This window comes from Melozone crissalis, unplaced genomic scaffold (assembly GCF_028551555.1).
Source record: "Melozone crissalis strain CALT ecotype California unplaced genomic scaffold, PUWL_Pcris_2 ptg000005l_1, whole genome shotgun sequence".
Classification (NCBI taxonomy): Eukaryota; Metazoa; Chordata; class Aves; order Passeriformes; family Passerellidae; genus Melozone; species Melozone crissalis.
This window is the reverse complement of record NW_026535783.1, coordinates 49512384-49533939: the sequence shown is the minus strand read 5'-3', so window position 1 is coordinate 49533939 and position 21556 is coordinate 49512384. Positions and strand designations below refer to the sequence as shown.

Below are 21556 nucleotides of genomic sequence, written 5' to 3'. Positions count from 1 at the left end.
TCTGTATTTTTAATGGAGCTGGTCATCAAGCTTTTGGGAACTTACATGCCAGGAAATTGATACTTGGTGTTATGGATACCTGTATAAACTCACTCACTATAGCTCCCTACAGGAAATAATTCTGCAACTCCTTACATTTTGCAGAACTTCTAATTCCAAATGAGTCCTGTATTCCACTGAATTTACTTTCCATCAATTATTTCTATGAAAATATTTGTCTCCATTTCGGTTTTTCTGTGTCTCAGTCTGATTTCTAATGGCTAAATTAATTAAATATTTAGTAGCTGAGTGCTGCAAAGCTTGATTAGAAATGAATAATTAGACTCTGTCTTAGAGTGGAATTAAAAGTGATACAATGGGGGAAGTAGGTGTCTCAGGTTGAGACAGCCATGCTCATGTATTGGGCAGAAAAAAAAGGTCAAACTGAACTGGCAGTGAAAGACTTAACTTGAACTACACCCTTTTTAAAGCTTAGCCTCAGAGCAACTGTTAAAATTTGGTTTCTCAATTTTCTGGTTCTCTTGTTGAAATTTCTATCTCATCCTGGGACGACTCCAACAATCTTCTTAACCACAGCTTACAAGTGGTTGCCTGTTTATTCTGAGATGGTTCTCCTCTCAGTGGTTCAGGAAGTGAGGCATTGGTTCAACCTCTTAATTTAGCTTACTGTGATATGATGAAATGTTTAAACCTACTGTTCAAACTACTAGTGCACCAGTCTAAAGCTCAAATTAATAGATTTAAGACCGATTTAAGGGGCCATATTCAAATTGACTTTTGCAATTTGTTCTCTGTTTGAGGAGACAGTTAATGTAAGTATGGACATTTGTGTACTGCTCTGAAGGTGATTTGGATAGGGAGGCTTTCTCTTTTCTGCATTCTGCAGGATCTTTAGGTGAACAGGTAGGTAGAGTACTATGAAGTTGTTTAAATGTATTGGCCGCCTTCCAGTTGGCCAATATATTTATTGGCCAATATTATTTATTCCAATCTGGTAATTGGAACTGTAAAAGACCAAGGTATGGTGTCTGGCTGATGCCTATTTGCCCATTGGGATCTTATATTCAGGAATGTAGAGTCTTGATCTCTAAGTGTTCCCATTCATCCCCTCAGGAAAGAGAACATGTTTAGATTTAAATTTCCTAAGAGTAGGAAGAGGAGGAGTAACCTACTTAAGGAACCACCTTGAATATGGAAGATGTCTTTTGTACTGGAACTATGAAGATGGAAGTGGTACAAAGGCTGAAGAAGAGAAATTTGATGTAAATTACAGCAGAGATTTATGCTGGATTTTTGTGCTTTGAATGGAGGAAAAATATTTGCCAAAATATTGTGGAAAAACTGGGGGTGTTCTTAAAGGAAAACTAATAATATTGAGCCTATTGCATTCCACAGAGGATAACAACAGTAGGCATCAAGAAATGGACATGAACACAAATATTTGTTTTTCACTTAGAATTACTTAAGTGACATAATATGTTAAGGGAGCATAAAATGGAAAAAAATGGAAAAACATCTTTCTACTTACTCTCTTTAGAATACTTTTCTATTTCTCTGGAAAACAGATTTGATCAAACAGTGGGAAGGTATTACCAGCAGAATCTTGGGAACAAGAAGGGAAACACCTATCGTAACAGACACAAAGGTCTAGGAGAGAAAAGCTAAAGAGCTGTTGAAAGTTAAAGAATGATATGAAGAATTCCTTTTACGAAACAAAAGAGAAAGCAAATCAGAAATAGAGCATAGATGGATAATGAAAAATAAACTGCTTGGAAGATGTTGAAATTGAAGTTAAGGTGGGAGACAAAATTACCCTGCTTTTTTCAGTTGATGTCATGCAGTTTGATAACCGAAGAGCAGTTGCAGCAGTAAGAATCCTTTCCTATTGGTCTTTACCTTTAAACATAGATCTCCAGATGCCTGGTTTAATTTTGAAATAATCAATTTCTAGCTGACATGAAAAAAAGTGTAAAAAAGGAATCAGAAATATGTTTGGTCTCTCCAAATAGAAAATCTTCTCACAAGTATTTGTAAAATGTCTAAGCTCAGTTGTTCCTGAGGTGAGGGTTGAGGTCATCTCCCTACATGCTTCAGAAAGACAGATACCTCCTGTGACTAGGAATGAATCAAAATACTTGTATCCATCATAAGGAATCAGTTGAGTGATCATCTCTCTTTAAAAAAATTCAAAATCTTCTGCAAGATGTTAGTTTTTGCCCATAATTGTAATGACTGAAAAAATTTGGGCACTGATTTTAAGTCTGCAGCTCTTCATCTGACACTAGTCATTAAGGAGTGGCTTAGGACTGTACAGAAGTGTTAATAAGATGTGGCTGAGACCTCAAAAGGGACAAAAGTTGTATCTTTGCAGAAAATTAAGCTGTGTTGCTGTATTTCTCTTAAATTCTACTGCAGAGATTTCTGAAATTATTTATATAGTGTTGCAGCTAGTTGCAGTTCCTTCAGCATGTCTGCATATTTCCTAAGTGAGAGAGAAAAATCACATTTGCAAACATTATAGCTGTGCTGTTCAGCCTGCATGTGAACATAGCCTACACCAGCAGGAGGAATTATTAGCGTGAAACCATCTTTTTCAGTTGTGAAGTATTATGGGCAAAGTTCTTGTATACTTTTAATTATTTTCAGTGTAGACACTCCTTGCCGGCTTATGCCACTGTCAGTGCCAGTCCCCACTGTGTTCCCTCTGCAGCTGTTGGGAAGGGAGAGCTGGTCTGCTTATTATCATTTCTGAAACAACTTTTTTGTTCTCTTGCTTTTCCTTTTTTTTTTTTCAGCCCCCATGATTTTTACCTTTTAGGGAATGTTCCCAATTAACATTTAAAAAAAAAAAGGTTGTATTTTACCATAGTATGTCTGCTTCTTGAGGTATTAGGAGTTGGGTGTATACTCTAATTACTTGTTTGAAAAAGAGTTTGATTCCTTTTGAAAGGGGGGCATGTAAAACCTCTAGAGACTTAAACCACTGCTGAAGACCATGTGATGATTGCTTTCCATTCCCTAAGTGCAGACACTGTTCTGTCATTACAGAATGGAACTGCTTGAAAGTTCTGCTTTGCTCTTGCAGACAAATAAACTTACTCAAAAATTAATTGGTACTTTTTAAACTGTAAAAGTCATATGTTGACAAACTGACAGACTGGAGGAAAAAATTATGTCAGTCCAAGTGATAAGTCAGGAGCTTGCTCTTTGGCAATAGCAGGAGTTACTTTAACTTGCTGGCTTCAGTCAGCTTCAACTTGAGTGTTACTTCTGCTTTGTAATATTTTCTGACATTCATATGCAGTGCTTGATATGTTATTATGTCAACCTACGTACCAGTGTGACATATAATAGGTACTTTTTTTTTTGCACACATTTTAAATGACTTGTTTAAATAGCCTTAGCAACAGATGGCCTGGTTGACAGCATGAAGCAGTTCTTGGAACTGTAAAACTCACAGTACTTGGAAAATTCAGCACATTTGATGCTTTTATCTTATACCTTTTTACTTTTAGGTTTTAAAATTTGTAATTATATGCTTAAAAGAACCTTGAATTATACATTTTGGATTTGATGACATTTTGAAATTCTTCCTTTCTCAGTGCTGAGTCTGATACGTTTTAAGGTTGCTCTGTGTTAATTAGGCCCCATTTCAAGCTGTCAAACTGCTATTGTTACAAACTATTACCACTCCCTCCACCCACATGATTTGCAGAGTGCAGAGTAATACAGCATTACAAGCAGGCTTGAAATACAGTATAGCAAAATGAAGCTGCAAGGATCTGTTTCGCCTTTTGAATATTTTTCTTTATCCTGTGCATAACTGTGGACATTATTATCACTTCAGAATTTAATTTTTAAATTAACTTCATTGCCAGTCTGTTGTCTTCAAATATAACACATCCATGTGAAGTGCTTATTTGATTAAGACAGCTATCAGTGATCTCATATATGTGTTTTTAGTGTTTCCACATGTGACACCCAAAGGAATTAATGGCATAGACTTTAAAGGGGAAGCTATAACTTTCAAGGCAACTACTGCTGGAATCCTTGCTACACTGTCTCATTGTATTGAACTCATGGTAAAACGTGAAGAAAGCTGGCAAAAAAGACTAGATAAGGTAAGATCATTTCCCTTTTACTTTTGTTGAAAGAAAAAGTTTCTTTAGCTTGAAATTGAAATTTCAAATAAGTTATTACTAACTTCGATACTCAAACAACTGCTTTTATTTTTATATACAACATTTATTAATTTCAGGTGCTTAAATTATTACCCATATAAAATGTTAAGGAGCCTTGTTCTGAGTGGTGATGCAGTGGTGATATAGTAGCTCTTTTCATCGTAGTCTTTTTTTCACAGCACTTATTCAGATAGTAGTCTTATAGTCTTTATATCTGTAAAGAATCTGAAATTATCTCATAGTAGTAAGTGTATTGCTTACAGCCTTCTGACATAGACTTAGTTTTCCATGCATGCAAAATGATGTGCAAGTCTCTGAAATGTTTTAGTATAATAAGAGGTGGTGATAACATCGGGGAAAACAACCAATTCTAACTTTATATGTCTCCTCAAGATAAAATTATTTCACTGTCCTCTAACAGACTGGTGAGATTAAGTTATACTTTATACTAACCGGTTAAATCTTCTGTATTGTGTTAGAGTATATGTTATTCTAGGCAGTGATAGTCCATTCTGAACCTACTCAACCAGTGTAACAGCTCTAAAGGAGCAGTGTCTTCTTGTCTGAGATCTGTTGTTGGAGGCATGGCAGGTTGGAGTTCAGGCTTTAATTTTTAGAATCCTGCCATTGCTGGCTGGTGTGTGCTGCAGCTGTCCTTCTGTTCTCCTTCCATGTTTTGATGTCACATATACCATATATCAAATCTTACTCTATTTAGTGATACATTTTTCAAAGAATGAACATATTCAGACATATTTGAATCCTTGACCCTGCCTTCTGTATTGTTTGTGCATATGTCAAAGGCTTGGCCCTGTGTCACTGTATTGTGACTTCTGTCAGTAATTTTTTACTGGTTCAGCTGAGCATTGGAAGAATTACAGTAGGTCCACGACTGGAAGCCTGTTTATAAGATGATAGGGGAGTTCAGGTTGGATAGGGACCTCAAGAGCTCTCTCTTGCTCTAACCTTCGTCTTAAAGTAAGGACAGTTTGAATCAGACCGGGTTGCTCAGGGCTTTATCAAGGCTGTAGACAGCCTAGGTCTTCTAAGCAGGTCTGCTCCTCATCTGTTGTTAGAATGAAAAAGTTTTGCCTTATACCCTGCTGCAGTAAGTTTTCTTCCAGTATCTAAAGCTTATTTTTCAGCCTTCTCCTGTAAACTGTGAGGACATTGGCTCAATTTCTTTATTAGTTTCTTAAACATATCAGAAGGATACTGTTAGATACCACAGCAAAAGCCCTCCCTGTGCTGGACAAACACTCTTCATTTGTGTTGAGGAGACTTTCCTTAGAGCATGTTTTCCTTGCCTGTACTTCAGTATATTTTAATAAGGAATAATATGTTAAAATATAATTTAAATTATTTAGGTTTGGGTTTTGTCACTTTTTTTGTGTTGTCTTGTAAACTAGCTTTAAAGCACTTGTGGAAGAAGCAAGTGGTTAGCAAATTCAAGGCTCAATTTCACTTGAGTCTCAAGGGACTAATATCTCATACAGTATAAGTACATTTTAAAGGGGCTCACAAACTCCTTTCCACTTCTTTTCCCAGGAATTAAAAGGGCAAAAGCTCCTGAAACCTGAGAGTTTTCAACTTGCTCTGCTTTGGCAGACTTGCAACTTTCAAAAAGGCCCATTTGTCAATGACATTTTCTGGGGTTTAGAGGACAGTTAGGGTATTAAGTACCTTAATTAGTTTATGAAGTCATTACTTTGTATTCCTCTCTTTGCTCACCTTTTGGAAGAGGAGATTTTTTCTTGAATGAAATAACTAGACTTGTGGTGGGATACCTTGGCAGAGAGTGAAATGCTCGCCACCTATACAGCAGGATTCGGTAGAAGAGTAGAATTCGGTAGAAGAGTAGAAAGCTCATGGGTCAAGAGAAAGACAGGAAGATTGCTTCCTGGTTTTTGTCAGGGCAGAACATTCTTGACACGTGGAAAATCAATTTGTTGCTGACTTAAAATAATGGGAAGTTAATGGGAGACAGAAGGACAAACAGTAGAATAAGTTGTCTTGCCCTTTTTCCTGAGCTCAACTCCATTCCTTTTCCCTGTAGGCTCCTCTACCAGAATCATAAAATGATTAAGGTTGTAAAAGATTTCAAACCTTATCAAGTCCAATGGTGCACCAGTAAACCTTGTCCCTGATTGCCCCATCTACACCTCTTTTGACATTGCCAGGCTCAGTGATACCTCCAGTGAGACTGCCAGAGCAGGGCAGTCTGTTCCAATGCTTGTCTCCCCTTTCAGTGAAGAACTTCCTGCTGATATCCAGTCTAGCCCTCCCCTGCTGCAGCTTGGGACTGCTTCCTCTTCTGCTTGTGCTTGTTAGCTGGGAGGAAAGACCAGCCCCACCTGGCTACAGCCTCCTTCCAGGCACTTGTAGAGAGCAATGATGTCTTCCCTGAGCCTCCTTTTTTCCAGACTAGACACCCCAGCTCCCTCAGCCACTCCTCACAGGAGTTGTACTCCAGACACTCCATCAACTCCATTGCTCTTCTCTGGACAGCATCTCGATGTCCTTCCTGAACTGAGGGTTCCAGAACTGAACATGCAATTTTAGGAGTGGCTTCACCTTTTCTGAGTACAGGAGGTCAATCCCTGCCCTGGCCCTGCTGGCCACACCGTTGCTGGTACAGGCCAGGATGCCATTGCCCTTCTTGGCCACCTGGGCACAACCTGGCTCATGTTCAGCTGCTGTCACCAGCACCCCCAGGGCCTTTCCAGCCACTCTGCCCCAGCCTGTGGCACTGCCTGGGGTTGCTGTGACCCAAGGGCAGGACCCAGCACTGGGCCTTGTTGAGCCTCACACCACTGGGCTCAGCCCATGCTCCAGCCTGTCCAGATCCTTCTGCAGAGCCTTCCTGCCCTCCAGGAAGCAGCAGATCAGCACTCCCACCAAGCTTGGTGTCATTTGTGAACTGCCTGAGCGTGCACTTGATCCCCTTGTCCTCATCATCCATGAAGATATGAGCCACGACTTGCCCAAATATTGACCCCTGCCAACAGCAGTGGTGGCAGGCTACCAGCTGGATGTAACTCTATTCACCACCGCTATCTGGGCCCAGCCATCCAGACAGATGTTTCTTAAGTAGTGAAGGGTATACTCAGCCAAACCATGGGCTGCCATTTTCTCCAGGATAATGCTGTGGGAAATGGAGTCAAAGGCTTTAGTGAAGTCAAGACAGATGACATCCACAGGCTTTCCCTCATCCACTAAGCAGGTCACCCTGTCATAGAAGCTCAGGTCGGTAAGGCACAATCTGCCTTTCACAAACCCTGGCTGGCTGGGCTGATTGATCACTACATGCTGTGTGCTCTCACTTGACATAGTGTGTTCCATAACCTTACTGCCTGCTAGCAGCAGGCATTGCATGGTGAGGAATGTTGCATTTGCAATTAGTCCAAAACTTCATCTTTGCCATTCCTTTCTCCTCATACATTTTTCCCAGCTCTAGTGCCTCTGTTGGTGGCAGCCCTCTGGGAAAACAAATCTATTGCAGTGTAGATCCTTCATGGGATGTGATTCCTTCAGGAAATACCCCTGCAGTTTGGACATATATATTCTGCTGCGCCTCCTCACCTCCTCATGTTCTTGGTCTTGGCATCTCCGTCATTTCTCACTTTTTCTTCCAATTCTTCTTTCCACAGAGTGTTTTTTATTCCTTTTTTTTTTCCCTCAGAGATGTGTCACATGCATGGTGGTTGGGCTAAGCTGTGTGTTGCAGTGAGTCTGTTGTGGAGCTGGCAAGGGCCTCTGTCTGCCGCAAGGCAGCCTCAGTCTCCTCCCACAATTGCTACCCATGTGAGCAGCACCTTGATGCTTAATTACAGCAATTGACTGTATTCAGACCTGTGCTACCATTGTTCCAGAGCGGTAGAGCTGCTTTTGGTTTAGTTTATATCTTTTCATTTTAGTGGTTAAACATCACTTTTTAAGAGTAACTTTTATCACTATGGGGCTGATGAAGAGACGTTGCTTTCCATGTGATAGATAGGTGTGGGATGAGAATGGTGTAGATCTTTGTACTTTTGATTTTCTTGAATCTGTCTGTAAACTGCTCTAAGAAGGAAATAAATATTGTGCGATGATAGAAGTATAGATTATATGATTAGTTTTCTTTAACTACCAAAATAGTCAAATATCCAGAATGAAATTGATGTGTATTGTAGTATTATCTAAAGTTATTGTAGTTGCAACTTTTCTTTCCACCTTTTATACCTAGTTCTTAGGATCTTGAGCTTGACTTTTTGTCTCCAGTACAGTATATAATACATTGAATGTATTTTAAAACACTTTTCTTAAAATATATACACATTTTATACACAAAGGATTTTGTCATTAGTATTTGATCCACTGTTTTACTTGCAACGAAGTCTTTGTGATAATGCTTTTCATGTTGTCTTGACTGCTACAGCATTTTTCTGTTTTTGTTTCTGCCTTCTCTAATACTATTGCCAAGAGAAACTGGCAAATTTGGAGAGTCGTATTTTGACACATGTGAATTGTAACTAATTTGCAGATTGAATTATGAAAGTATTCCGTAGGGGATTTGGAGTGAGTGGGAGAAGAAGTTGTGTTTTAGAGGGGTCTGTTTTGTTTTTTATTCCAAGTCTGGTAACATTTCTGTACTTTTCTCAGTGACTTATACTCAAGTCATGCTTTATGTATCTTCAGGACTCTCCAGTTCCTTTCAAAAAAGATAATCATGCAAAATTTTGTGAAATCTGTTAGCAGGTACTGCCTCTTTGATTGCTTCAGAAAGGAAAAGCCTACAGTCACAATTAAGGACAATATTGTCTCCATCAAAATGTTGTGGGGTTTTTTGTGTATGTGTGTGTGGGATGTGTGTGTGTAAAACTATACTACTTTGTTCTACATCAAAAGTATTCCCTAACTGGAAACGGGAAAATGTGTTTGAGGGAATGCTACCACCAAATTCCCAGTTTGTAAACGCATCTTTTCAATATTGCTTTAGGGTTTTCCACTGAATCTTTAAATTTCAATTTGGATTGCTGAATAATTAAACCCATATCTACAAGAAGTGTGTGATGTCCACCTGTTAGACTTTCATCTGAAGTGATTTTGAAAGGGGACACAGAAACATCTTGCAAAAGAAGCTGATTTTTCAGAAGCTATTTCAGAAGTGTTTATAGCTTTTTCACAGAAAATATCTGGCAGCATGCAGAATTTGTAGAGGCAATATTAGACTTAGTCTGATTTTAGCATTACAATTGTTTTATTCAAAATAGTCAATGGTATAGTCACTGTCAGGTTTCTAAATAGACTGGCACCTAATACAGTCACAACCTGTTACTGGACAAGTGTATCAAGTTGCACTCTGCATGGAATCCACAAAATTATTCACATTGCCCTAATTATAGATACAAACTTGTTAGTGTATCACTACATTCAGCATGTTAGCTTTTTACCAGTTTTGCTTTTACACTTTGTTATCCCTGCCCAAGTATCCGTGTCAAGGAAGTTTATATGAAGTGTCAGATACAAAGTATGACTCCCAATGAAGCATGAACAACTATGCTTAAACTAGAAACCAGTTTTTGCTTGCTGATCTGGTTTCTTCCACATGACTTAGAAGGTATCCTCAAGGTAGCTAGTTCCCCAAACTTTCTATTATATATGCTTGTATATTGGCACATATAATGCGTGCATGCAAATAAACTCAGAAATTCATCAGCTTTGCAGTTGCTGCTTGGAGAAAACACTACCCTGGCCGTTCCATTTATTGGCCTGTTCACATTTTATTTTTGCTGCATTAAATGGTCATGTAATTTTACAGGAGACAGAGAAAAGGAGAAGAATTGAAGAAGCATACAAAAATGCTGTGACAGAACTGAAGAAAAAGTCCCACTTTGGAGGGCCAGACTATGAGGTATGAATTTTACTTTAGAAATTTTTTATAACACTATGACTTTTTCAGGTGCCCACTAAGCCACTCTACTACTCCCCTCAGGTGGACAGGGGAGAGAAAATACAATGTTAGTCTTCTGGGTTGAGATATGGACAGGGAAAGGTTACTCACCAATTGCTGACAGAGGCAAAACTCACTTGAGGAAATACCACTTAATTACTAATCAAATCTTAAAACTACCTTTTCACTACCCCTCTCTTCTTCCTGGGTTTAACTTCACTTCCAAATTTTCTGCCTTCTACCCCTCAGCTGTGCAGAGAGAAAAGGAATGGGGGTTGTGGTCAGTTCATCTCACATTGTCTCTGCCACTCTTTCCTTGTCACAGGGAGCATTCCTTACACTCTTACCCTTCTCCATTTTGGGATTCCTCCCACAGGAGACAGTTCTCCATGAACTCTTCCAACAAGAGTCTGTCCCATGGACTGCAGAGTTCTTCATGAACTGCTCTGTGTGCGTTTTCCCCACAGGATGCAGTCCTTCAGGAACAGGCTGTTCCAGCATGGCTTTACAGTCCTGCCAATAAACTTGTTTCAGCATGAGCTTCTCTCCATGGGGCCACAGGTCCTGCCAGAAGCCTGCTCCTGTGTGGGCTTCCCACAGGATCACAGCATTCTTTGGGCATCCACCTGCTCCAGTGTGGGCTCCTCATTGGGCTACAGGTGGATCTCTGCTCCTTCATGGACTTTCATGGGCTGCAGGGGAACAGCTGCTTCACTGTGGTCTGCACCAGAGGCTGCAGGGAAATCTTAGCATGTGGAGCACCTTCTGTCCCTCCTTCTTCACTGACCTGGTACCTACTGAGCTCTTTCTCTCACATATTCTCACTCCACTCTTCTCTAGCTGCAGATTTTTTTCCTCCTTTGTTAAATACAGTATCACAGAGATGATGGGTATGGCCTTGGGCAGTGACAACAGCAGGTCCATCCTAGAGCCAGCTTACACTGTCTCAGTTGGACATGGGGGAAGCTTCTGTCAGCTTCCCACAGAAGCCACCCCTGTTGCCACTTCAGCTACCAAAGCCTTCCTACAATAACACAATACACTTTTAAGATTGGATTGTTTCCTGAAGAGGGAAAGTGAAGTTCCACAAGCCAGTGCAAGCATGATTTACAATTGTGTTCATGCCAGACTTAGTTTTTCACCTTGGAAACTGAAACTGTATAAAGAATCTCAGTCCTTAATTCCTTGAGTGGAAGTATATCTTAACCTTTGATGTTTTGCTTTTGTCCGAAGCATGTTTCTTGCAGATATTTCTGTTGGTTTTTTCTTAATTTCTCATACATTTGATACTGCTTAAATGTAATTGTACTTTACCTTTTTATTTGTTCAGCTGTAGAGATAGGTAAAACAAAAATATGAAAACTCTGACAGCAGAGACCGTCCTAGAAGATCACATGTAACTTTAACTGGTTTTCAATTTGTCACTGCCTCTTGAAATACTATGTTTTCAAATTCTGATTTTAAGTTCCTTGCTTCTGTTAAATTGCATTTCATCAGCATTCTCCTCAGTGAGGTATTTAGTTCTATTCTAAGATGCATAAACCAGCTTTTGAAGAGTAATAGTAGAATGGTTTAGGTTGGAAGGGACATTAAAGGTCATATAGATCCAATATCCGTGCCAGAGGCAGGGACTTCTCCCAGTCAACCAAGTTGCTTAATGCCCCATCCAGCCTGGCCTTGAACACTTCCACAGATGAGGCATCCACACTAATGTAAGCTACCTGAAATACAGCGAGCTTGACCCTTTCATGTACATTAATGAAGCATATTTCTACTTTCAAGTCATAGCCTGAGAAATAGTAGTAGTACTGTACAGCTATCTAAGGTACTTGACATTAGATTAATTGTTGTCACTGAGACATGCACTGTAAAAGAATGAAATAAATAGGAAGTTAAACTTCATCTACTTGGTTTTGAACCCAGCTGCTTCTTCCAGGTGTCACTGCTGATACACAGTTTTGGGGGGTTTTTTTAACTTGCAGGAATAGGTTGTTTTACAATACAGTAAATGCAGTAAATATATTAGATTACCATTTTAATTAGTAGACTAGAGTTTTCAATCCTTGATTTAACTCTACCTGTTGTTTAGTGTTAAACTGCTGATTCTGAGAATTTTCAATAGAGATCCCCAAAATTATGTCTTCCCTTGTTGTATTTTTGATCACACAGTGCCTTAAGGCACTGAAATGCTTGTGAGGAGTCTAACTACACAGTTATGTTAATAGATGTACTTTATGATGACACTGTAAACATTTTCAAGAGAAGACATTTATTAATTAAGTCCTAAATTTGGAGTCAAAGCATACTGACACTATTACTCACTTTCCTGGGGTTTTTTTTTCTTTATGTAACTATCATTAAATTGTTGTTAGAGGATGACACTTCCTTTAACGAGTAAAGGTTTTCAGAGAACTTGTAATCTAAGAATATTGGTGAAAATATTTAAGATCTGCAGAAGAAATTTGCTTCCATCAGTTACATATAAAATGTAAATATGTATTTCTGATGTTAAGTTGAAGTGGAACTTTTATGTCTCCAGGATTTTTAACTAGTTTTTTCCTTATGCTCTAGGAGGGTCCTAATAGTCTGATTAATGAAGAAGAGTTCTTTGATGCTGTTGAAGCTGCTCTTGACAGACAGGATAAAATGGAAGAACAGGTACTAAAACTTGAAAAATGTCTTAATGATGAGCACTTCCTGAGAGACTTCTGTGTCTTACAGTCTGTCCTGAGGTGTATCTGAAGCTCCAGTTTATTTATTCCGGCACTGATCAGGGAATTCCCCTTACTATTTTTACAATAAAAAATAGTTGCTTAATGCTAATTTTAAGATAGTAACTTCATAGCTTGTCTAGAAAATAATAATACAAGTGCTAAGTTTATTAAATGTCTCTAGTTTCTAATTCCTAAATAAATGTCCTGTATGAAAATTATCTATATGTGACTGCTGCCCTGTTAAGATAAAAATATCAAATACTACTGTCTCTCAAAATCTCAGCTGTCTCTCCAAATCTAGTAATTGGTCTGAAGTTTCTTTTTTCTTCAGTGATATATGGAATAGGAAAGACATTGTTCTGCTGGGGTACTTCACTAACTAATTTTTTTAATACACTTCAGGGACAAGTATCAAAAAGGATAAGATGCATTCTAGAAAATAGAGTTTGAGAGCATATAAAATGAGAGGGAATAACAAAGTCGTGCATCCTTTGTCGTAAAAGACTTTATGCTTAGGAATGTAATGAATAACAGTGACTTGAGAATTAGAAGACTTTCTAGTGGACCTGTAATACCCAACAGAGTTCACCCTATGTTGGAATCTCTTAGCAAAGAGTAAAGGTTTTGAGTGACTGTGATAGTACTACATGGATCTTTAGTGCTGCCAGTGTGTTTTCCTTAACTCAGAAATACACCTTGAAGTTTAGATTAATTTAGTCTTCAGGCCCACTCACTGAGAATTCCAGTGGGATGACAGCTTCATGTCTGTCATGGACAGCATTAGTTGTTGTAGTCACTGGGTAGATTGAGCATGACTCACTTTGTTTCACAGTCCACCCCGTAGCAGCTGACTAATAATAATTAAACCTATGTTGTTGCAGTCCCAAAGCGAAAAGGTTAGATTACACTGGCCAACATCCTTACCTTCTGGAGATGCATATTCTGCTGTGGGGACTCATCGATTTGTGCAAACGGTAAGATATTTATCCTGGTCTTCTCAGAATAAGGGGCTGGTCTGTGCTGTTTCTATGTAATGTTTTGTATGGGTAGGTGAGATTTTTTCGGTGTTTCTAGTAACTTCCAGTGGCCTATTCATTTTTGAAAAACAGTAGCTGGAACTGAAGAAGGACTGCTTTTTGTCTTGGCTCAAAAATACTGATTTGAGAACCTATTTGGAATATTCTTTACTTGTATCAGGCTTGTCAGGCATAAAAAAAGGAAAAATCCCAATTGGCTAACTGCAGTATTTTCAAGATACCTTCACCCAGATTCATTGAACTGATTTATTTAAAAAAAAAAAAAAATCCAGTTGGTTGTATCAGGATTGGTTGACTTGTTTTTGGCTGTTACTGGAAACACTATGCTCCTGTCAGGGCTACACTGGGAGCATAATATATAATAGGTGCATGAAATCAGCATTTGCTGCTGTGCTTGCTGCTTATGGTGCTTTTGTTTTCCTTTTCTTCATTATCTTGTGCTTGCAAGTTGGTACTGAACGCTCTGTTGTGCCTTTGTTCTGATTACTTGGTTTTTTCTTTGTCTGTCTCTGGTAGCCCTATAGTCGCTCTTCCTCCATGTCTTCCATTGATCTAGTCAGTGCCTCTGATGATGTTCACAGATTCAGCGCCCAGGTACTGTATTGATGTGTCACGTGGGGGTTGCATATCTTTGCTTTATATCATCCTTTTCTCTAGAACCTGGGGTTGTTTTGGTTTTTGATTTTTTGTTATGTCAAACACTGCTTGCTTTAAACTAGTACATTGAGACAAACAAAGGAGTTCTCTATTCCTGTACTAAATGGTTGTCTTTCTTTACATCCAGCTTGCATGCATACCACTTGTGCAGAGGCCCAAATCTTGTGAAACTATTTGGTTTACTTCAGTAGCTTTAATAAAAATGTCTATCGTTTGTAAATTTTGTATCTCTAGTAATAATGAAAGTAAAATAACATGTTTTACAGAGGCTGGAGATGGTCTTTGCTTCAGATTGAATAGTTTTTCTTGCTTTTAAATCAAAGGTTTGATTTTTGTATGAAGTTTTGATTTGTAATGATATTAATACATTGAGTCTTATGGTTCACTATTACCATTTTTTACCTCTATGACTACTTTGATTACCAAAAGACCATTAAACATGTTGATCAACAAGACTGTGGGTATGACAGATCATATTGAAGTGTTCATGTTTCACTTGTCCTTCAGAAATTAAGTCTGATATGCTGAATATATCAATGTTGCCATAATGACATATTCCAGTAATGTACAAAATTACTTTAGGTACTTAATAGGAAGGTGGTTGTGTAGGGTAGAATTAGATAAGTGTTTGCTTTTTAATCTCCAAAACAGTAGTTCAGATATGTTATTCATGCTATTTCTTTCCTTCTGTGGTCCATATGTGATGGTGAATATGGAGCTTCCTTCTGGGATCTGCTCTTTTGCTCTTTTTCAAAAGCTCTGACCAATCTTTTTTTTTTTCCTAACAGGAATGGATTTTAACTTTTTTTTTTAACAGAGCCTGGAATTGTATTACCTGCGGACCTTACTACCAGCTCCATGAGCAGAACCAACACTTAAGGACTTGCCTAGTGGACTAAAATTCCAAGACCTTTTGCAATTAGTTTATTTCTGAAATCTGAACTTACTGCAAGGGAAAAAGTATGCAAGTCCTGTTGCACAACAGTGATAGGCTCATCTACTGGTACTCCAGTATCTGAGTTAGTTTTCTAAGTTGTTGTTTTTTGGGAGGAGGGGTAATAAAGTGAGGGGATAATAAAGAAAGGGAGTAATAAGTAACAGAGCACAAGTTTGATTGCCAAGACGGGAGCTAGTACTCTGTCATGTTGTGGTTGCAGAGATCATTCAGCATAAGGGGAACTCATATTTCCAAGATATGCAGGTGTCCTCGTTTTCACCTGTTTTATGCCTGTGATAACTTTTCTGTATTCATATGATAAACCTGAGTTGTAGAGCACCACTGTGACTGCAGAACTGATCACTTGCAAACACATCTGAGGTGGACCAGATCATTATCACAATAATGCAAATTGTGGTTAAGTATCAGGATCAAATGGACTGGAGTAAAGTTGCTTTTTTTGCCTGCTGCATGGATTGTACTACATGAAAGTTACTATGGAGTGGGTCCTAACCCAGTTTCAAGTTAATGGCCTCACTACAGAAAGTATGAATATCCCCACATGCAGTTCCACCCTCCCAAGTATTTTCCCTAAACCGAATTTTTTGTCAGACTAACAAGTCAGTCCACCTGTTCTGGAGTTTCAGTTCTACTGAACAAGACAACAAAGAGCATTATGAAAATAGCAGACCTTTTCATTCTACCTACTATAGATTTTATTACAAATTTATAAAAAATTGGCCTCTGTTCCCAGGCTGACAATTTGGCTTTAGGAAGGAAAACTAGTATCTTGGTTCTTAAAAAATGTGATTTTTTTCCTAGACTTGATGTGAATGAAGGGAATGTTGGTATCAGTAAAAGGTCAAGTAGCAACTAACAGCCCTGTTTTTAAGACTGAGAAGTATAAACAAGTATTCTGATGGGAGCTGTTTCTTCAGTGTGTCTCTAGAAAGGCATTGTTGTCTCTGCCAGTTGAGTGGGAGTTCAGATCACTTTCTTTTGAAGATCTGTCAGCTTTATAATAGGTTCTGAGTTGTTCTTGGGCCCTTTAAAGGGAAAAACTTGCCACTCAAAGTTCAGATCAAGGCTGTATGGCATACAGGTTGCAAGCATTTCTGCAGACCGTTCTTGTAGCCCACTAGGAACCCAGAGGTAAGAGTGAGCCTCTCAGGTGGGAGAGAATCTTTGGATCTTGACTGTGCCTCTGAAATTGGTGCAGGTTGACAGATGGTGACCAGTGCATAGACTAAGTACAGTTTGTACAGACAATGTGCACAAGCAGGTTGTGTAAATACTGCATTTCCTGGGGAAGCAGGAGTCTGTTCAGATTGCATTCCTGTGGGTGCCTTGTTCTCTTCTTCCCTTGGTATTTCCTTCATCTCTTCACGTCTAACACATGAAGCAAAAAGTATAAAACTACAAAAGTAAACGTATAAACACAGCATTTTCCTTAATAAATTAGGAGGTGGGATAGAAAATACATAAGGGCCTGAAAGTACGGCAAGTACGTGCTGAGAGCATAGCAAGGATTCCTTTCTCAAAGCAGTGTAACATAGAGTTAAATCATTAAATATTTAAATAGCCCACATTCTTACCCAGTTTATAATGTAAATATAAATGTGGGCTATTTAAATATATTTATATTATTATGAAACCATGGCAGTTTGTACTGTCATGGTTTCACTGGAAAAAAAAGGGAAGAAACTTTTGTAGGAAACCTGCTAGTAACTGGCAGCAAAAGTTGACTTGTCTAGAAGCTGAAACATAAATCTTGGTGGTGTTTTTTGTTCACTGAAGCTCAGAACCAGAGCACCCAAAACCTGGATTGATAACTTTGCCTTGTCTAGATAAGTCTGTGCTTAATTAAACTAACACAAACTAGGATTTCCATGCAATGGATTTTGTTTTTTCATGTTGTGATTCTAGAGTTTTTTGATTCTGGCCTTAAGTGTATTTCCTGTTGGGTACACAGCACAAACAAAATTACTGCCTTAAATTAAAAGTAAATAACGTCTTTCAGTTCTGTATCATATTAAAAAAAGATTAATTGATACTACTTTTGCTTTCTGCTTGTTTTCATTCTTGCTCATATATGTTTTACATATTTTACTGCAAACTATGGCTTCATATTTTTGTAAGATATGCAAAAGCACCCTGGGGTTCAGGGTACACTTCAAGTTGCACTTCAACTAATCTTTGTGTTGGCCATTTAACTAATTTTGTTTGTAGTGCTTTTTGTTTTGGGAAAAAAAAAAGATATTTCAAGTAGTTCAGGAAAATGCTGTGAATCATGGGGACTTGCTTTCTATTACAAGTTTTAGTAGTCATCTGTCTTTTGGGTGGAAAAAAGTTATTAAAGTGTTTCAAATACTTGAAGCATTACACAGCAATGGGTACCCTATGATTTTGCTTCTGTTTTTATTTGGGGCATTAGGAAAAGGGTGGGGAACGAAAGAAACAGAATAACGTATTAGATCTAAAATAAGCATCATCTTCCTGTCCCAGTACCCATTTTCATGCATATTGTATAGAATAAAAAATGAGATACTCACTTAGCTTGATAAAAATACAGCGAATATTTGGCTGTAAAAAAAAAAAGGCACAGCTGCTAGCAAAATAAGTTTTAAATGAGCATTTTGTAATTATAGAATCTCTGTACCATCATAATGTTTTGAGTGTAGGCATTTCTGGGTTTTTTTCTAGCTGTCAACTGTGCAAAGATGCCTCTGAAACAGGAGGCATGTTCTGCTTGTGACTGTTTTCGTCACTGCTCTTCCAATATGATTTTTCATGGGCATTTTCTTTTTAGAGCTTGTCAGTTTTCCTCCCTAATTCCCTGGCTTTGTTGAGCTTTTAAAATGCTCTTCCAGTGAATATCTTATAGTGCATTGTAATTCCACTTAGAGATACTTGCAGTTCCTATCTGCTGAAATAAAGAACTGTTTTAGCTAGAAGTGATGAGCTTTGATAGTTTAAAGGCACAAAGGCAGGCTAGGATGTACCCACAAAAGAGGAAGTTGGAATTTGAATCAAAATTTTGGGTTTTGTTTCCAAAGGTCAGCATTATTTGCTTGTTCCTAACCTAACAGAGAACTCTCTCATTTAAATTTAGCTCCTGCACAGGAATTGAAGCATTAACTTGTGACTTCCAATGCTGTATAGTATCTCCCCTAAAACATGGAAGGAATGAGTTAAAAACTCCTGGGTTTTTTCCTTTACAGGTGGAAGAGATGGTACGAAACCACATGACGTATTCCTTGCAAGATGTAGGTGGAGATGCCAATTGGCAGCTAGTGGTAGAAGAGGGAGAAATGAAGGTAAATGTTTCAGGTTTGATTAATTTGTGTAAGATGATACACTGTGAAGGCAGATACTTCCAGTGTACATTTGGCAGTGTTACCTTTACTGCCGGACTCAGTGATCTTAAGGGTCTTTTTCAACTTACATCATGTTATGATTTTTGAAAATATTATCAATCATCAAGTTATGCTGTTGTAACTTCTCTCTGGGAAAAGCACTGTTTAGGTTGGGACTGGGGTCCGTGAGAACTGTGGTTTCTATTCTACTTATTCATATAAAATTCTTTGTAACTCTTGCAATAGATTCATCTTGACAAATTCCTTTCTCACTCTGTCCTACTTAAAGCTTGGTATCAAAGTAATGGGTAAATTCTATGTACAAAAATAACAAGAGTAACAAGCTACACTGTTGGCTGCTCCACCATGATTATAAATATGTGTGGATAGTAATAAATAAGCTAGCTTAATCATTTTTTGAGTAGAAACCTTAAAGTACTGGTATTTTAATGTGAAATGCCACATAAGAATGTCTTCAATGGATGTTACCAGAGAACACTTTCATGGCAAATTATTCATGTGATAAGCTTCTAGATAAGTGCTTTGTTGGTTCAGATTTTTTTAAGACTGATTAAATTTCAATAATTAAAACATGAACAGTTTTGACAGCTTCTGTCCTACATATCTTTCTTTGTGTTTCGCTATAGGTATACAGACGAGAAGTGGAAGAAAACGGAATAGTTCTAGATCCTTTGAAAGCAACCCATGCTGTTAAAGGGGTAACAGGACATGAAGTTTGCCACTACTTCTGGAATGTTGATGTTCGTAATGACTGGGAAAGTAAGGCATTGGTTCTTCAGCTTTGAAGGTTTATCAGCAAGAATAGTATTTATAGCACTGTCCTATTGTGTGTGACTGTTCACTGATGGGTTTTTTTTTCTTCTCCCCACCCCCCCTCCCCTTTTAGCAACAATTGAAAATTTCCATGTTGTGGAAAATTTAGCTGATAACGCAATCATCATTTACCAGACACATAAGGTAATAAAACTTCATTTGCATACCTTACTGAGACATCTGAAGCGTGCATGTTCCAATATTCTGAATACTTTACTGGCCTAAGAACTTAAATACTGGTCTGGACAATATTCCAGAATAAGTTCTCTATTAAACTGCAACTTATATCAATTTTTGAGACTTTTCTTGAGAGCATAATTAGTTATGCATGTGTCTGATAGAGCTTGCAGTAGCAATTGAGGCCTGCTTTTTATGTCATGATTATATCACTGCCAGCAAGGCCAGATTCATGCAAAGCAAACAGAAGCAATAAATCACCACTGATTACAAGGAAGAAACCTACACCACTGTATCAGATGTTTTTTTGCAAAAATGCAGGTTAGCATTCACCACAATTAGTTGACATACCACCTCATAATGCAAGTGTTTTTAATTGTTGGTGCAGCATTTGTTCGTGTACCTTAATTGTTTTTTCCCCCAGAATGGTTCTGGTGTCAGTTTATAAAAATGTTCATTTTAATTACAACCCAACAACTGAAATGCAAAGATCTGAAAAATTTATAGGAATAAAATTTACATACTCATCCTTAGTCTTGCACGTTTCTAAGTATTAGTACATTCAAATGTTAGAAAAAAGGTTTTTCTTTGATAATTTTACCAGTAGTGCAGTTTATATTAAAACTTCTTTAATAGAAGACTCATAATTTTGAGTAAGACAGTTGTGTCATCTGTATTGGTTGTGGTAGAAGCCAGAACTTTTTTCTCCTACTGAATGTCAGGAAAATAAGTTCTGTGTATTTTATTTTGTCAGTTTCACTCTATAACTTTCACGTTGTCACATTTCACTTCTAAAGCTTTCTCTTGGATAATATCAGTTTGCTATATCTATCTTACTGAAGTAGTAGCTTTTTGAGGTAATATTTTTTTCAAATATATCTCTCCTTTCTCTTCTCTGGAGACATAAGTAAATGTAGATGCATCCCTGTACACCTAACCCTTAGTTCAATTTGTAGTTTACAAGTATTAATTAAAACACAAGCCTGAGGTTCAGAGTACAGAAGGGTGACTGCCTATTCATATTTTTTTAACTGAAAAATTCATTGCAGTTTAGTGTTCTGCATTTCAAAGACCTTAAAGTTTTGCCTTAATTTTTTTTGAAGTGTAGCGAACCTGAAATTCTTGTTCCCTATTTACAACAGTTATGTTCTCTTTCAGTTTTCAGAATGAAATTACTAACTTGAAAATACTTTAACTTAATAATATAACTGACCTGGTTTGCCTTGCTTGGTTTTTAATTTTAACTAAGGATAGTTGTTAAACCTGCAAAAGCTTATGTTCAGCTGTTTCTCTGCAGAGAGTGTGGCCAGCCTCTCAAAGGGATGTGCTGTATTTGTCTGCCATCAGAAAGATACCAGCATTCAGTGAAAATGATCCAGAAACGTGGATTGTGTGCAATTTCTCTGTAGAACATGACAGTGCTCCTGTAAGTATTATTTTGATTCTGTGAAGTTCTGCTTTTAAGGTAGTTTTTCTCTTCCCATGGTAATGCATTTGCAGTGATAGTGTGAGGGCGATGGAGGGTTTTTACAAAAGTACAGTTAATTTAAATCAGGTGGTAAAATGACTTGATGAAGGCATTCCTAGCCAAAAGCTTTCTTGCCTTATCTCTCAGTTGGATGATCTAAGGTGTTACAGCAGAATGGAAGCAAAATTTCTGGAGATGTGAAAACATTTTAAAGATTTGAGGCTATTTTGTATGGAATCAAATCAGTATCTCTTCAGCATTGT

The 21556-nt window shown here is 37.9% G+C and overlaps 1 protein-coding gene across 4 annotated transcripts in view; it reads left to right on the top strand.

Annotated features, from left to right (window-relative positions):
• CERT1 (ceramide transporter 1) overlaps positions 1–21556 on the top strand; it is an 80507-nt gene that overhangs the window by 53036 nt on the left and 5915 nt on the right. For 3 of the 4 annotated variants that reach the window (XM_054286272.1, XM_054286301.1, XM_054286292.1), the window contains 9 exons: positions 3964–4121; positions 9982–10074; positions 12685–12771; positions 13709–13801; positions 14381–14458; positions 18680–18775; positions 19462–19594; positions 19722–19792; positions 21123–21251. In XM_054286272.1, the coding sequence (XP_054142247.1) occupies positions 3964–4121; positions 9982–10074; positions 12685–12771; positions 13709–13801; positions 14381–14458; positions 18680–18775; positions 19462–19594; positions 19722–19792; positions 21123–21251 (938 nt within the window). The remainder of the gene's footprint in view (positions 1–3963; positions 4122–9981; positions 10075–12684; positions 12772–13708; positions 13802–14380; positions 14459–18679; positions 18776–19461; positions 19595–19721; positions 19793–21122; positions 21252–21556) is intronic. The other variant, XM_054286283.1, reaches the window with a different exon arrangement.